This window comes from Struthio camelus, chromosome 10 (genome assembly GCF_040807025.1).
Source record: "Struthio camelus isolate bStrCam1 chromosome 10, bStrCam1.hap1, whole genome shotgun sequence".
Classification (NCBI taxonomy): Eukaryota; Metazoa; Chordata; class Aves; order Struthioniformes; family Struthionidae; genus Struthio; species Struthio camelus.
In genome coordinates, this window is record NC_090951.1 from 1,440,375 (window position 1) to 1,457,258 (window position 16,884).

The 16,884-nt window shown below is 50.4% G+C and overlaps 1 protein-coding gene across 5 annotated transcripts in view; it reads right to left on the reverse strand.

The window, feature by feature from the left end:
• Nucleotides 1–16,884, reverse strand: part of WWP2 (WW domain containing E3 ubiquitin protein ligase 2) — a 51,677-nt gene that overhangs the window by 13,704 nt on the left and 21,089 nt on the right. For all 5 annotated transcript variants that reach the window (XR_011143234.1, XR_011143233.1, XM_068955817.1 and 2 more), the window contains exons 7-10: nt 16,203–16,342; nt 12,962–13,175; nt 4,124–4,213; nt 1,479–1,653 (exon numbers count right to left, since the gene is read on the reverse strand). Coding sequence is in view for 3 of the 5 variants with exons in the window: in XM_068955817.1 (XP_068811918.1) it covers nt 1,479–1,653; nt 4,124–4,213; nt 12,962–13,175; nt 16,203–16,342 (619 nt within the window). In the remaining 2 variants the exon portion in view is untranslated. The remainder of the gene's footprint in view (nt 1–1,478; nt 1,654–4,123; nt 4,214–12,961; nt 13,176–16,202; nt 16,343–16,884) is intronic.

The following is a 16,884-nucleotide window of genomic DNA, read 5'->3' on the forward strand; positions in this document are numbered from 1 at the left end:
CCCCCTCCAGATGCACCGGCCTGGCAAGCTGTCCAGGGAGAGAGGGGCAGGGGCGGGACAGGGGCACAGAGCGGCGCCCTGCACGTCCTGCGGAGCAGCCCTAGCTTTGCCTCGTGTCCAGCAGCGTTAGCGGCCCAGCTCTGCACACCAGCTCTGCGCACCCCCCTTCCAGGGAGGGCACATCTGAGCTCCTTGTTGGGGGAGACTGCATGAGCAGCAGGAGCATTTCTGCATCCTTCTGGGACACGTCAACCTTCTGGCTTCCTCAGAGAGCAGCCGTATGCTAATGAGGAGTTCGTCACCCTGCTCCTCACATGTTCACTTTGCACCTGCTCCACTGGAGCACTCCTTCTCCTGGCAAGGGCCATGCTTTATACAGCATTACAACCTCCTCCAAAGCCCGGGGGCTGGCTGATGGGAGGGGAGCATGGAAACATCACCCGTCTGGGAAGCAGAAATGCTCCAGACTGCTCACTCCTAACGACTGCTCAGCCTGCAACATAAGGGTTGCCAGCGCAGACTTGGTTATCAGAGGATGCTCACCACCTCTGGAAGGCAGGTCCTGGCTCAGGCAGCAGTGGCAAGACCAGGACAAGAGGGGTCTGAGCCCACGCTCCGCTCAGGAGCTGCCGCTCTGTGGGGCTAGTGAGAGATCACTCCCCCAGCAAGGAAATGTGGTTATTCAGCCCAAATCAAGAACAAGGGAAAAAAGCAGAGAAGGCAGGAGGGAGCTCACAGAGCCCAGCAGCGCTCGCTCCCTGGGCACTCTGGTTCCCTGGCTCTTGCTGCAGCGCTCACCATGCCAGCACTTGTACCCTGGGCCCACATTTACTGGCATTGTCTCTTGAGGTCGCGCAGCATCCAACCACATCACCCTCAGCTGAACGGAGACTTGGGGAAGGAATGGCTCAGCCCCGAGAACCTCCTCGCTCATAACAGGTGAGGCTCCTGCGGTATTCCCCGCACAGGCCCAAGCTCTGACAGCACGCAGCAAGTCCTGCAGGCCTCGCACAGGCTGGCCCCTTCCCTCTCCCCCAGGCCAGGAGCAAGGCCTTAAGAAATGCCAACACACTGGCCGGGACCAGCGTGCCTTGGCTGATGGGAGCCAAGGGAGAAAGCCCGTGCCTAGCCATGCTGGCACTGAAGGGATACATCAGGGACAGGCTGCTGAGGACACCTCCCACCGCATTCCATGGCTGCACAAGCTGTTTTTATAAGAAAGCTATTCCCACAAGGTTCTCCGCACTCAGCAAAGGAACTTCTGGGATCTTTCGTCCAAGCTCACTGTTCGGCTGAGCTCACCGAGCCTTCAGACCTGTCTCTGCACAGGCCAGCTGCAAGTCATGGCCCTGTGCAGGTAGAAGGGGGCTGCTCACAGCCCAGCGAGCACCATCCCCACGCTCCACATCTCCCAGGCTTGCTTGGGTGAGACCCACCAGACGAGGACTACCCGAGCCACCGCGGCCGCTGGCCCTCACCTGGTACAAGAATCTTTGGCTAAACTGCTGCATGGCTCCTTGGAGCTGGTTTCGCTGGGACTGCCATTGCTCATAGTTCCTCACGTACTCGGCTGTAGGGCGCTGCCACGTGGTGGTCCTGGTGTTGTGGTCCACATAGTAATACCTTCCTCGAGGATCCACGCGCTTCTCCCACCTGGAAAGATCCCAGGAAGGAGATGTCACCACCTGTTCTCCCTCAGGAAAGGGGCTCTTCCTGAGGCCCCTTCCAGCCCTTGTTTCAGCGTGTCAGGGCTTGATCATCTTCCACTCCAGGGGAGGTGGCACCAGACTCACACGCACACCACCACCCTGCTTCCTCCAATATCTCTTATACTGCATGGAGCCTGAGCACATGACACAGGACTGCTGAGCCAACATCCCTCAATCAACCTTCAGGAGATCAGCTGTAGCCCCAGAGCTGAGCCCCTGGGACACGTCCCAGCAGAGAATCCCTCCTCAAGCACCACAGCAATCACTACACAGGAAAGGCATGACAACTGATGCTCCCTCTTGTGACAACCTGCCCAAATACAAGTCCTCCCCAAGACCAGCACACGCATCAGTGCTGCTGGAAGGACAGGATTGGGCTAGGCACCTATAGGTAAACCCACCTCCCAAGAAGAGAATCACTTCAGATCTCCTCCCTACAGCCAGCAGCCCAGGAAGACGACAACATGCAGCATGGGAACAAGGAGGCCTGGAGCTGCCCTGGAACAAACCCCCTCCAGCTAATGAAAGGAGCAGCACAGACAGATCTGGTGGCAGGTGTCTCCAGCCGTTACGTGGCAACTCTTAATACTAACGCTAGTGTGAAAGTATGGGGGCCAGAAGAAAGAAACCTTGGAGAGCTAAAGAGGCATGGCAGAAGGCACAGAACATGGTCTAACATGGAGGAAACTCCAATTTCCCTTGCTGAGAGTTGGCTCCGGGGGCCCTGGACAAGAAGCAGCAGCTTGAGAATATTCAGCTGCTGCCCAAGAACGTGTTGAAAACGCAATTTAGAGGAGCACTGCACTGTGAATTTAACCAGCTGCCAAGCTCCAGTCGTGTTCTCCATGCAGTGGCTCAGCAGAGAATTCACAATAGATTGAGTTCTGGCTCCCAGAAACACTTCACGGGCTCATCAGCCTCCAGAAACACAGGTAAGGAAAACAGCTCATCGTCCTTCAAGGGAGGAAGACAACAAGAGCTGTTGGGCCTATGAGTTTAGCCAGACTTTTCATTTCACTCTGACACTACAGGTTGATTTCAGATACTTAGATGTGGCTCCTGTCCCAAGATTGGGCACTACCCTTTAACATGAGGTCTCCATTCCTAGTTACAGTATAACCCTCAATTTTATAGTTGAAGAAGTTTCTTGGGATAAAATGAGATCTACCACTAGGAAACACAAGAGACTAATAAGACTTGAAGCATCTTCCTGCAACATCACACGAAGCAGCGTTGCTGAGCTCCGAGACAGGAGATGCCTAGGCGCTAACAGTTAATGATTTAATGAGTTAATGCCATGATTTAATAAGCATTCCTCCAAGAGACCTGACCTCCAACAGAGCCAAGGCACTGGAATAGAGGCCTGCTTTGGAGGGGAAGAACACACTTCAGGTATTCCCAAACCTAACTTTCAGGAAACAGCCTCCCTCTTTTAATACTAGATAGATTTTAAGCTGTTAGAGGATCAGAAGGTGGCAGGGAGGGCTGCAGAGGTCACAGTTTAATGGAAGGTAATGTGTGACCAGAGGCTTTCATTTCACATTCACCCAGAACACTGGCTTTTAAAGCTCAAGCCAGTCATTCCAACTTCAGATAAATGCCATCTAGAGAACAATATTGGTTTGGCTTCACCGACTTTTCTGCTTTTAGGAGCACAAAGAAAAGGTGAGAATTCAACAAGCCTCTGGAAAACACAGGGGCCCAGAGAGCTACATACCGTCTTCATGACCTAAAGACTGTTTACTGCTGCAAATGAAAGCATGACCCTCCTGGACACAAGTTTTCAGAGTTCTAGCATGTCTCATGGAGCTCAGCAGCGTTGTCTTCCCGAGAGCAGGCAGCCACCCAGCATGCTAAGAACTTAAGAGGCCTCTCTGAGGGAGGACAAGGTCTAACTTCTCTATGCCTCTACACGCTCCCTAGGAACTCAGTCCTCCCAAGTCATCCCTCATCTAAAGTGTCTGTTTTTCTAGGCAACATGGGCTCTATCCCCTCCTCCTGTTCCTCAGGAAGACTTTGCAGGCTCCTGTCCCAAAAAATCACCCCACTCTGTTCTGCCCACAAGCAATTACTGTTGCTCAAGTTGCCAGTGATTTCTACCGACTGTTCAAACAAATAATAATCTTTTAATAAAGGCCAAAGTACAACAGATAGAAAGGTCTTTTCATCATTTCTATTAAAAAAAAAAAAAGGCCTTCTAGAGGACGTAAAAAGTGTCTTTTCAAGCCAGTAAACAACTTGGTCATCTCACCTCATTTCTTTTTAGGAATGAAAAGACCTTCCTCCACCCCTTCCCACCACCGACTTCCCCCCTTCTCTGTAGACTCCTGTGTGGCCACTACAACAAGTTAGCTCAGTATTCGAGACACCACCTGCAGAGAATTCACAATAGATTGAGTAAGGGAGCACCTTACCCTGGAGGAAGAGGTCTCTCCCAGGTGGTAGTCTTGTTGTTATGGTCTACATAGTAGACTCTACCGTTAGGCAGCTCTCGCTGTTCCCACCTGAAAGAAAAAAATCATGAGACAGCTGATACTTGCTGAGACAGAGATCAAGCCCTGGCAGAGGAGGAGGGGAGTCAACCACATCATCATCACAGGAGCTTAGAAGTGAAAGTCATAGAGAAACAAGATTTGCAGCCCTGCAGTGAAAGCCCTCTTTACGCGCAGCAGATGGGGATGCCCGCTCTGCACCCCCCAGCACTCCCAGCCTTGCTCTAGGATGGGGAAGCTCAGGACCCAGGGCAGGCTGAAATGCCCTGTACTGAGACCACTTCCTGATACTAACCACCACTAGCAGAGCAAGGGAAGTAGTAGATGAACAGAGGAAACTGGAGCGAGACGCAGGCACTCTGATCAAACGGATCAGCTGGGTAACACAGGCCAGGCAGCCGTGGGACAGTCCTTGCTCACCGACAGCGACGTGGGCAGAGGCAGGCCCGCAAGCCCTGCAGAGCCCCAGCCAGCCGGACGCTTCCCATCCAGCCTCTCTGCTAACTCGCTCTTCAAGGTACTCACCAGGCATGACACAAGCATCAGCAGAGCAAGAGAGAGCAAAGTGCTTCTCAGGGGCACTGGTGGTGCAGAGCTCCTACTAAGGACACCTTACACGTGACAGAAAACACGAATCTCCTCAGATCCCTTCCCCAGCTCTGGCGCGTCCTGATGTGAAGCAACAGTAGGCAGCCTGCACACTACATAACCCAGCAGAAATCGATAGAAACTTCACATCTGCTTTTTGGTGATGTCCAGGCACAGCTAACAAAGCAAAACTGCCCTCTGCGATGCCAGCCAGAGTGGCCCGCTTACCACTGCAGGATCTCGCAGGTGTCTCTCCACCAAAGCGCATTGCTCTGACACCTGCAGTTGGGGATGCCACCAAAACCCGTGTGCATTCAGAGCAGCACCCTTTAGGAGAGAGCACGGGGAAAACCAAGGCAGACGAGACAGCTCCTGTACTCTACTGAAACACAGAGTTGAAGCAAAGTGGCTCAGCTGGAATGAGCAATGTGGATCCAGCAATACCCAGACGATGTCCGCAGCCTCAGCCCACGTTTCAGGGGCAGTGAGAGCAGCCACGGCCCTGTTCCCGCGCACTCAGCCTCGCACAGAAGAGGCCAGCGCTTTTAGAAACAAGCACACACCACCTTCACCTCCGCCATGGACTCTCAAACTGCGACTACACGCAGCGAGAAAGGGATTTCTGATCCTCTCCTTGTTTCTTAGCTGGCAATGCTGATGCAGAAAAAGGAGAGATGCAACCAATGCTGCAGCGGCAGCTGGCACGTCGGTGGCACCCTGCGTGGCTCCCGCTCACAGGACAGGCCTCTGCCTTTTAGGGTTCCCTCATCCCTGGGAGGCCCCGCAAGCTTGGGGGCCTCACCCTTCCCATAAGGATGGCTGCAGCGCAGGGGACCCCGTTTCCTGGACAGGAGGCTTGCTCCAAGTAGGACCAAGAGACTTCACAGGCACTTCCATCTACTTTAAATCACGTCCAAACAGCTTTCTAATGAAAACTCTGTTTGTTTGCATGTGTTCCCATACGCTCGGACTGCAGCTGTGCAGTCAAGCCTCCCCCATGGATCAGCGAGCTGTGAATAATTAATGATCACCTTATTACTAAGAACGACCAGAGGGCTGCATCTAGTGGATTAGTAAACCTACCTCTTAGCATTGCTTAGCTGCAGCATTTTAACCTTCATTTAAAATAAAGAATGATAGCAGGTCTGCACAGCATTTATCTAGCTTGCTAAATAAAGACTATTACAGAGGTGCTGCAGCAGTTTGCATTCTGAAAACAGGCAAAATTTAGAGCATAAATTCCTAATTTCCTCCAGAAAGTAGGAGGGTCGGTGTAAGATTTCACACAGGGTCAGTTTTATGCCCTGTGAGTTTTTGATGTAGTTTTTGTTTGGTTTCTCTTAATACATCTTTAAAGGGGAGCCTTTGAATTTGGGCTTGGGCTGAAATTTTTCTTGGCAGCCCTCCTGATCATTGCTGACAGATACCTCTTAAAAACATTGTGCGTCCACAAGGCACTCAGTTTGGAGGTGGCCCCTAAGGGGAGCTGGTGCGATAGGGAGGGCTGGTTTTACACAGCTACACTGAAAACCATTCTTTGCCTTAATTCATTCATGAAAGTTTATGCCCTGGCAAACATAAAACCTCCATGAAGTACCATGCTTTCTGTCAGCTTTTATTCTACAACAGAGAAAGGCTAGCATAAGCTGCTGACAGATACAATGTTCTCCTGCCACGCTTCTACTCCCACAGGTCTCCCTTCCAATTCAATGTTCAACCTCAATTAATCATCAAAAAAACACCCTAGGAAATTAATATACTAGCCTCTGTTGTGACACTGTGATGGCAACTGAACAAATCCAGGCTTGCAGAAAGCAAGTAGCGCTTCGTGAAGGAGATGGTCTAAGTGCCAATTCCCCATTGTCTGGTTTGCACAATTCCTTCTTACCCTCAAACCTCTACAGCATAAGATTTAAGCTTACCAAACTGTGGCCTCTGCCCCAAGAGCGGCCACAACCGCACACCAACTGCGACCACAGGTCCACAGACTATGCCTCAGCCCCAACACTGTTTTCTACAGAGGTGGGAAAATAGAACACGGGGACAGGTTCAACGGGACTTTCCAACCCTCAACAGCATGCCTTCAGCTGAAGACCTGAACTGTCCAGAAGTCAAGCTGGCAGCCTGAAAAATTTCTGACCTAGACAGAAGGCAATCTTACACTCTGAGACAAGAGATTCAGTCCCCCGAAACAGGATGTGTTGAACACCAGACTCAAGATAATGTCAAGAAATTTGCCTAACTCTAATCAGAGCTGTTAGCTTTGCTCCTGTGGCATGCGAAAAGCTCTCTCAACTTAATGCATTTGCAGCAAACAGGTAAAATTTGCACGTAAAATTGCATTCAGCAATACTGGATCTTCCTCATCCAAAGGACCAACCAGTGGTTGTCTTGGACGGAAACAGTCCAAGACAGGACCTACCACTTTCATACAGCATTGACAGCGATGGGCTGCTAAGCAGAGAACTGACCAAGTCTCTGTCAAGGGAGACCTGGCACTATCCAGTGCTGCTCTCAGATCAGAAAGTTGCCGTCTCTAAAGTCAGTGGTCAGTCCTTTCCCTGAGTTATCCTTGGACAGCATTGGGTATTGTCAGAGGAAGAAAGCCTGTTCCCTATTCACTAGTGATGAACTCATGTTCCATGAACATAAAAATATCAGGAAAGCTAAAATAGATTGACACTTATAAAAAGAAAATCAGAGCTGGCTTGACTGAGATTTCTTGAAAACACAAAGCACACCTACCCCACAAGATGAATGGAAAAGGAGCAGTATTTCTGGGTATCTCTAGGAAGACGACGGGCCTTTGGAAGTGCTACTGGCTGGAGAGCGCCTCACTTCAAGCACAGCTTTTGAGCCACTGGAGCTTTGGAAAGCCCCCTTTCTAGATTCACAAGGCAGGCAATTCCAATCCTCACCAGGAATCGGATACACATCCAGAATAAGGCTCTGGTAGACTAATATAATTTGCAAATAAAATTCCAAGGTACAATTCCACTCATAAGACTTTGAATGAGTCAGAGTCTGGAGAAATGCCAGGGTAGATCTCCATGATCATCCTAACAGGAAATCCCCTTAAGGATCATCTTTGTGAGGAGGCTATAATTGACTCTTTTGGATGGATCTAGAGACTGCAGTGCAGTTCATTTACAGAGCACAAGGCAACCACAGCCAGATGTCCTATCCATTTTGTCCACACGGACAAGCAGTGCTTCAGAGATGAACACAACTTCAGTCTCGCTCACACAGAATCAATGGTGCCAATGTCCATGACTGGAAGGGAGAGCTCTTCCAAACTCACTGACAATCTGTTCACAGTTTGATTCTTCTGATCGATAGGGCTTTGAGGACTTGGAATTCCCTTATGACAAGAGGCTCTCAAGTCCTCAAGTACTAATTCTGTGGCTGCAGAGACCAGAAACACTATGGGAAAGACTCCTCTAGAGCAAAGAGTTTCTGGATCCCCGGTAGGATATTCATTTGGGTGCCCCTATGACTGCAAAGAACCACAGAGGACTGAGGAGAGCTGCTGGCGGTGCTGCAAAGCAGTGGCTGTTACTGACGTCCACTGCAGAGCGTCCCTGTCTCACGGGCTCCCTAGAAACAGGTGCCAAGCTCGCATGCTCCTCAGTTCAGCAGCTCCTTGGTGATCTGAAAAGTAAATTTGCTGAGGGCTGCTTCACCCACGATCTGATGTTTTGTTGCTACGAACAGTGAATCATGCTGTTAAACAGCAAGCAGCTATGTCATCCTGCAACTCTGAGAGACAGGGGCACTTGGAGCTGATAAAATCCAACATTGCTTAGACTACCTTGCCCAGTTCTTCCCTGCACATCGTTTGCCATCGCTCAAGGGATAGGTCAGGGAACGCACAAGACAACAAGCTCTTCCTCTTGGGAACCTATTTCCAGTCAATGTTCCTCCCAGATGAGCGCTGCCACACCACCACTGGCAAGACAGATCAGCAGTTTAACAAACAATAGACAGCGGGAACAGTGATATCCAGTCCATATGAGGGAAGAACTGAGACACCACTAAAGAGAAAACAGCTTGTTCGAAATCTTTTAAGATGCACTTGATTTTTAAAACACGAACATTTTGTTTAAAGGCACTAAGAACATAGGTTGGAACCTGATTTCTGGACAAGTCAGAAGACAGTCCTTCAAAAGCTGTCTAGAATATGCTGTTGCTTTATTATCCCATAAGAGAGGAGGACAGAGTCAATCACCCACGGTATTCAACAGGAACCGTGATTAAGAACTTTGTAGAAGAAGGTGCAAAGTCGCAATCACTGAACGCAGTGGCAGGATTATGGTCTCAACTGTAAAAACACAAATGGTTGAGTTTGGTTTAGATATCATCTTGTCTCATGCCCGTTGCCAAGGCCAGGGATTCTGCTTTCAGGCAAATTCAGGCCATAAGCACAATCTATCAGCAAAGCGCCTCCCCTCTCTGTCAATGCTTCAACGTGCGTCTCGTCTGCAGTCACAACGTCTTAGCAACAGTTATCCCCAGGTCTCTGCACGCTGGTATGCAAGTCCAGGATGGTACTCACAGAGACACTACAGCTCTCATCCATGTGCAGCACTGGTGCAAGCCTGAAACACGCGACGCGTTGGACCTGCGGCGCACCTACGTAACTCCCATCTGACTGCAGGAAACGGCTGCAACGGGCAGTGCATACAGGGAGCACTGGATGGTGCAAAGTGGCAGTGCTGAGGTAACCCTGCAGGCCAAGCAAAACGCCCTCCTTATGTAAGAAACCACAGCACCATGCCTTCTGCCAGGCAGTATAATGTACCTCTTTGTACGCGCGAGACAGAGCTGTGTACACACACCGCATTAATGACCGTCTGTCCCCAGCACAGGACCATCACTGATAGGAACCAGATGCAAGAGCCAGCGGCTCTGGCTGCCCTCCCCCGCTTTCACTATCAGTCCACTTGGAAACCCACAGGTGAGGATCAGGACCCCACGTCAAAGGCTTTGAGTGCTGCAACCAGTTGCTCTTGTCCCACACACATTCCCTGGCTTCACAAGAAAACAAGCTCTGCATAAGCCAGGAGGACATAAGAGGAGGGTTCTGGGCACTGTTGGGTCTGGAATGATTCAGATCACCTTCCAGTATCCTCCAACCCCTAAAACAGACTCCCAGTTGTATGTGAGATGCCTTTGTGCCTGCCACATCTGGTGCAGCTGTTGAGACAGCTATCCGAGCAGAATAAATAGCCTGGCATCCTCACATGAACCCTCTGCAGGCCCCATCCGCACGCAGCCCGGCAGCGAGCACGGGACCAACAGCCTCAGAGCATCCACCAGCAGAAAGAGCTGCAAGAAGTTAAGACTCCTCCAACTGCTGAAGGGAACGAAAGCCTGAATGCTGTCAATGCTCCCACAGATCAAAGGAGACACTTAGAAAATGAGCCAGGGTTCCCACAGAAAAGGCAAGTTCTGGAGGTTTCTAAGACAGGACAGGGACGCTGCAGCTTTCAGGCTCTTCAGCAACAGAGTGACGGCACTGCAGGGGGGCTCAGCTTCTGCAAGCAGCAAAGCAAGAACTATTACTCATGCACTCTGCGACACTCCCTACACAGTCATCACAGCAGGAGCCAGGCCAGCAAGGGGCTATCCTGCATGACGCTCTGGAGAGCATTTTGCTGCCAAATCTGCAGTGGCTTGGTTTTGCTCGCATCCCTTCTGCCTGAGACACGACTGCCTCCACTCACCCAACCAGCTGCATCCCCATCTCCCAAGCTGGGCCTCAAACCGCTAGCCGAAGCAATACCCTGGTGTGGTAAGCCAGCCAAAAATGAGCTTCCCCAGATGAAGTCTCAAGGGATCCCCAGCAGCTCATTTATACCATCTTAGTGCCACAGCCTTTTGTGCAATCCCTATTTACCAAAGGCAATGCAGACTCTTGCAGCAGCCCGTGCAGAAGCTAGTCCGGCCTCTTCCAGGGCAGGGCTCGTGCTGTGGAAACCTGGCTCCTGACAGCTCACGTGGACCTGGATGAACTCAATTCTCTGCTGTCCCCCACCTGGAAAGAACTTGATACTTGGACTGCACCTGACTGAGCAGATTAAGGGCTATCCAGGCCAACCCAGCATAAGCATATAATTCAGATAACACATGCAAGAGGGTTGCTGCTCTATTTCACCCCGTACAGAGCCTATGGTCAGGGCGGGGATGAAAAAAGATCCAAGGTGAAAATCAAAGGCGTCTCCACAGTCCCCAGATACTGCAAGCTCAGCCTGGAGGAGAGTTTGCTCCCCCTTCCACTGCTCTTCTCCGCCATCTCCCAAAGAGCAAAGCTCAACAGTTTCATCCTCCTCCCCTTCTGACATGCAAGATTTTCTGGTTTGTGAACACAGCAAGGGCTACGGGCACAGAGAGGTAACAGGCCACCCTTCCACTTGGCTCTACAGTGCCTCCGACCAGGTAAACGGAAGACTTACGTGTCTTAGAAAGCAGCGCTTGCAGCATCCCAGCGCCTCCTGCAGCCTCCGTAAACTCTGTTCACAAGGTACCTGCAGGCTCCTCACCGCCCCCACACCCCGGGAAAGAAACAACACCGTGTTTCACCCTGGGCAATGCAGAGGTAGGGAAAAGGAGACCTTCAGTCTATCTAGCAGGAGCAGCAACCGGCATAAGCTCTGGCTGGAATAAAGACCTTTTTCAGAGCACTGGACTTTTCCAGCTGCCTGGAAACAGGAAGCGCCCAGGCCTGAGAACAGTAACCCTCACACACCCCACATAAAGGCACACTGAGCTGTTAACCCTAATTACCTGTGACTGACACACGAGTGAGGCCCTGACCTTCCAGGCATTGGCTTAGCCAAAGGAAAATAAACAGCTCCCTTCATAGGAAACACAAGCCATTTTCAACCCCCCTCTTGCTACTTTGCACTTTCAGTCCAAAATTAAAGGTGTCTGAACGAAGGGGCGAACAACTCAGCCTAGCCTTCCTGCAGAAAGTAACAGGGCAGCAGGCGGGAGCTTGGCTGAGCTCGGAGACTGTCTTACAGCTTTCAGCAAGGATCAGTACGCTCACCGGCATTGCTCTGCTCAGTCCCCAGCTCTCCTCCCAGCTCCTCCTGCCACGTGCTGCTGGTGAAGGAGGGCGCAGAGCAACTGCACGAGGGAAACTAACTGGCCCAGAACAGCATCCTCTTCCCTGGGGCCTCCTCTGCTGCCACCTTCAACACACAGTGCCACACCGTAAGCACAGTACAATGCTTGATGTTACCTTCCTCCACGCAGAGGACTACAAGGTCTCCATATTTCTCACAAACGTTGTCCAAGACCAACTCAGTGCCACTGCTAACAAAGATCTTTTTTCCCTCTTCTTTACTGGTAACTCCAGAGAGGCCCAGGACCCAGAAGACGTCCTACCTGTCCCCCACCTGCTGATGCATTTGATTACTGCTTGCTGTTATTTGTTCATGGTTTCAAGGTGGCACATGAGAAATGAGCTATGTAAGGATCCTGTCCACCTCCCCCAACAGCAGTGAACGCCTTTATGGTGTTTCTGCAGGTTTCTTTTTTAATGATCACGCCCTCCTGTTCAAAGAGAGCTCCCTGGAAATTCATATTCATTCTCTCATATATTTTCTTCTCACTGACTGAACCCTTTAACAGCTTCTACTGTGCTTCAGAAGAGTAGAGGACTTTACTGCTCCCCTTCTGGGCACTGACACTGAGAAACTGGTCTTTACAGAGATGCTATTCACTCTTTACTATCCCAGAGAACTGTAACGGGTACAGATAAGAATCCTGACCTAAAGGAGGAGAGAGGAGTCCTGCAGCACAGTCAAACCCCAGCCATCTGGTTCAGACTAAAAAGGACAGCTTGTCTCCATGGAGTGGGCACACGATCTGGACTAAGACAGTAGGTCTTTCTGTACAAGCAATCCGGATGCTACAGCCACCCCTACCAGTACCTACTGCTTCCACCCAGCCTGGACCCTCATATCCCCTTGCTGTTCTCACGGTCCAGCACTGTCCTTGGAACGGCACGCACGGCAGAGCAGGACCGCCTGGGCTGCTCCAAGCTGCCGAGGTAGAGCAGTGCCCCGATCTGCTCACATCTTCCCAGCCAGCTTGCACACGTTCAGCCATGCTGGCTCTGTTGGGGCAATGAGAGAGTCTACAGCAGAAGGCAGAGCTGCTTACCCAGGGGGCAGAGCGTCCAGGGCTAGCACCGCGGCTCGGGACTGGGGGGCGCCTGAGCCAGAAGCTGTCTCCTCTGCCTCTCCGGAGGCCGACGAGGCAGGAAGGGCAGGAGTGACGGAGCCATCAGCCACACTTGCTGCTATCGTCAGGGAGCTCACTCCTGCTGCCAGTCTTTCCTCTTCAACGTCTGCAGCACCCGCTGAGTCTCCGTTCACTGGAAAGGCAGAGCCGTTAGTGCTAAGGAAGGATAGCAGGGGAGCCTGGTGATCTACCACCGCTCCCAGCCCTAGTACCAGAGCAAACGGTGGGTGGCAGCAGTTACCACCCAGGCATGGGACCCACAGGGTGCCCTTCGCTGCAGCAAAGGCAGCGTCTCTGTTCACCCAGGAGTAGGTGTCAGATCCTCTGTGAACTGCCACCACTGCCTGCACCTTTTCTGTCTCCAGACAAAAGCAGAGGCACTTTTGCATTCATGCTCGGTATCTCTTGTGCTGCTCACAAATGTGCTGCAGGCCTGAAGTTAATTCAGGTAACAAGCACAAGCTCAGAAAACTGCTGGCACGAGGTCCCCTCCAGGCTAAGGGAAGCACAGATTGGATAAGTCAGTTGCACTGGTAAGAGCTAATTTTTGCTGGATTCCACTGCACTTTTGGAAAAGGGAAGGAAGGGGAAGACACAGAGCAAAGGAAAATTATGATGAAAACTGATCAGGAGGAAAATGCAGACCAAAAAACAGAAGGAAACTTGTTTGGGAATACTTATTAGATAGCCAAAAACCATGACTTGACAGTCAAGCACAGGATAACTTCAGCTAAAAGGCATCCTGGTTTCAGTGGCAAAACAAAAGCATTAAAAGCATTAAAAGCAAAACATAGCATAAAAAGGGAAGCAGGTAGAGCACCATGAGTTAGAGTTAAGAAATGTAGAAAACTCTAAGGGAAGGTAAAGACATAGGGGAAATAGCTGCACCTAAAAGCCAAAGTATCTAGAAGCAGTCTAGGAAAAAAATCTCATAATAGTATAATCACTCACAGACAGAGACTGAAGAACTACAGACACTTTTCTAGAAGAGGCAAACTGCTGTAGAGTACACTTTTGCTTTGCAGCTGGAGGGAAGCAGGACAATACCCTCCATCACTGGAGGGAATCTGGTACACAGATTAAAGGCCTCTTAGGCAGCATCTAACAGGGATGCAGATTCCTGAGTCAGGAGGCTCACAGTAACTTCCATCAGGAGTCCTGCAACACTTGGCTGAGGAGATCTCTGGCTGGTGTTCCTTTTTAGCTAGCCTTGGAAAGGGAAGCTTTAGAAGCTTCAGGTATATTGTGTCAATCTTCAAAGGAAACCTGCAGAATGACCCAGGTAACTGCAGTGTAATTAGCTTATTCTCAGTCCCGCGCAAAACAGTGGAAAAGCTGATCCAAAGTTCAATTGATAAGGAAAGAATTCAGCGGGAATAGTCAGTGCTAAGCAACATGGCTTTGCAGGAAACATGCCATGAAATAACCTCCTTTTATTCTCAGATGAAATTACAGCTTTAAGTGACAAAGGTAACTGGGAAGTCCTTGACCTCAGTCTTGCAACAGTCTGTTCAAAAACTGAATGTAATAATGTCAACAAAACATATTAAAATGGAAGAAGAGAAAGGTTTCTAGAGGCATTCTAGAGAGCGTAACACAAAGTACCAGTACTAACCCCAACCACTCAACACACATCTCCCCATCCTGGAATATAAAATCATTGCTGACAGGACTTTTGGAAGACACAGGGGCTGGTGAGCAGTAAACAGCAATGAGGACAGCACAGTCATAAACCCACTGGGAAAGCTGGGGCTCGTCCAATAAAATGTGTTTCAACAAACCAAAGCCAAAACGCCAAGTTATACTTGCAGGAACAAAAACTCTGTCCACAGCCTGAGGGACTGTCCTCTGCACAGCAAGGACATTGAGAAGCGCTGGGTGGTGAGAGCGGACAAAATTCAGCATTCCCCCCAAATACAGCACTGTACTGACCAAGGCAGACACGAGCCTCAGCTCCAGGGAGGGGAGCAGAGACCAGGAGCGAGCAAGACAACACTTGACAGCTGAACAGTAACATTTCACTTCACCCTCCCACTCCCCCATCTCCCTCCCAAAATGAATTCTGGCAAAATTGAAATTACGTTGCTCCAGGTTTTTCCAGTGAAACGGAACAAAAAAGAAAAAAAAAAAAAGAAAAAAAGTCTTCATTTTGGGTTGAATAAAACATTTCCTTCTACCCGAAACAAAGTACTTGGCTTTTTCCTTCCAGGTCTCTGACAAAAGCAAAAGAAAGGACGGTGCTGTTTGCAAATCCAGTGCAGAGGAGTAGGAAATGCCTGTGGTAGTGGTGTCACTTTGCTGCCTACCTCTTACCCAATAACACAGTGACTGAAGGACTCACCCAGGATGTGGGATACCTGGACCTCCTCTGAACCCACATCAACTACATGCCAGGACACTGTCTCAACCATCACGTCTCACAGCTTCTAGAGGGGCTTCCCTCGATCTCTAGCTGGAACTCCATGTTCCAGCTTACCAGTTCCACGTGAGAGCCAGGTAAGCAAGAGACAGATAGATTGCTCATGGCTTTATAGTTAGGCGCTTGCCAGATCCCAGTCCCTTCTCCATAAAGTATTTATGGCTTTGTGGGCAAATCCAAGAAAAAACAAGAGAAACCCTTCCAGAAATACCTTCTGGCATAAAAATCATCATCCTTTTTAGAGGTGGGTTTGTATCTTCTCTGGTACTGGATACAGACAGCGGCTCCTCCCCATTTTGGTGGGTAAAGACCTCAAAAACATTTTCACTGAAACTGATGGGCAAATTCAGCTGAATGATCACAACTCTGAAAAAAGTCCATTCAGCTGTGATGACTGTTCTCCTCTCTGTGGCATCAGTGACACTGCTTTTCCAGTCTCCCTTTTAAAAACCTGGAACCAGATGCAGCACTTATGTCATGGAGACTCCAGAGAGGAGCCAAAGAAATTGTTCAAGAAATGGAGAACAGGTCCTACTGGTGAGGTCTATGGAGCTCAGGCTGCCCAGCTTATCAAAAGTAATATCAATAGCTTCTTCACAGGAAGGAAATTCCTGCATACTAAAAGATTCTTTATTTCAGCAGAAATTCATTTTCTCCCACTAAATGCAGCCCCATGCTCTGTCCACCACACAACTCTAACCGAAAGGCCAGAACACAGCTCCCACTAGTACCATGTTTCACCTGTGCCATTCGCTGTGCCGTTTGTCATGCCAGCGTGGTTCTGACTCTTGGCCTGCAGCCGGTGCCGGTTCCTGGCACTAGGACTTTGCTCTCCGCTCCCCGTGTTTTGTCTGGCTGCTCCAGCTGAATGCCGGTGTGTCCTGTGAGGGAAAGAAACACAAGAGGTGAGACAGGCAACTGGCCTCACAGAGGAAACCTGCTCCTGTCTTTTTTTGTCTCAGTACTTGTCGTCTCCGAGCACAGTTGTCAGTGATCCCCAAGAACTGCCGGGACGCTGGTCCTGCTCCTTAGCCGATGCCCTGAACTCCCAACGCTTCTTCTTCCGCTCTCCCAGCCCATGCGTGGGTGTCAGCATCCCACCTATGGCATCAGAGTCCTACGGAGGAGAAACCGTGGTGCAGAAGGTCTCGCTTCTGTTTGCTGCTGCTCCCCTTAGCGGCCCCGTGTGCTAAGGAACAGCCCTGGGCACTGACAGATGAAAACCTGCTTGTTGTGGCCCCCCGCCGTTTGCTCCCTCCACTCCTGCAAGAAAGCTCCCAGAAGAGATGGTGTGCAAACGCTTTCTGCGCTTTGGTGCCACATCGCATACCTAGGGAAACCCACTTCAGCAGCTTGAGTTCAGCTGCAAGCCTAGCACAGGGGCAGGTGAGAAAGGTGCAACTATTCTCTGCTGCTGATCCCG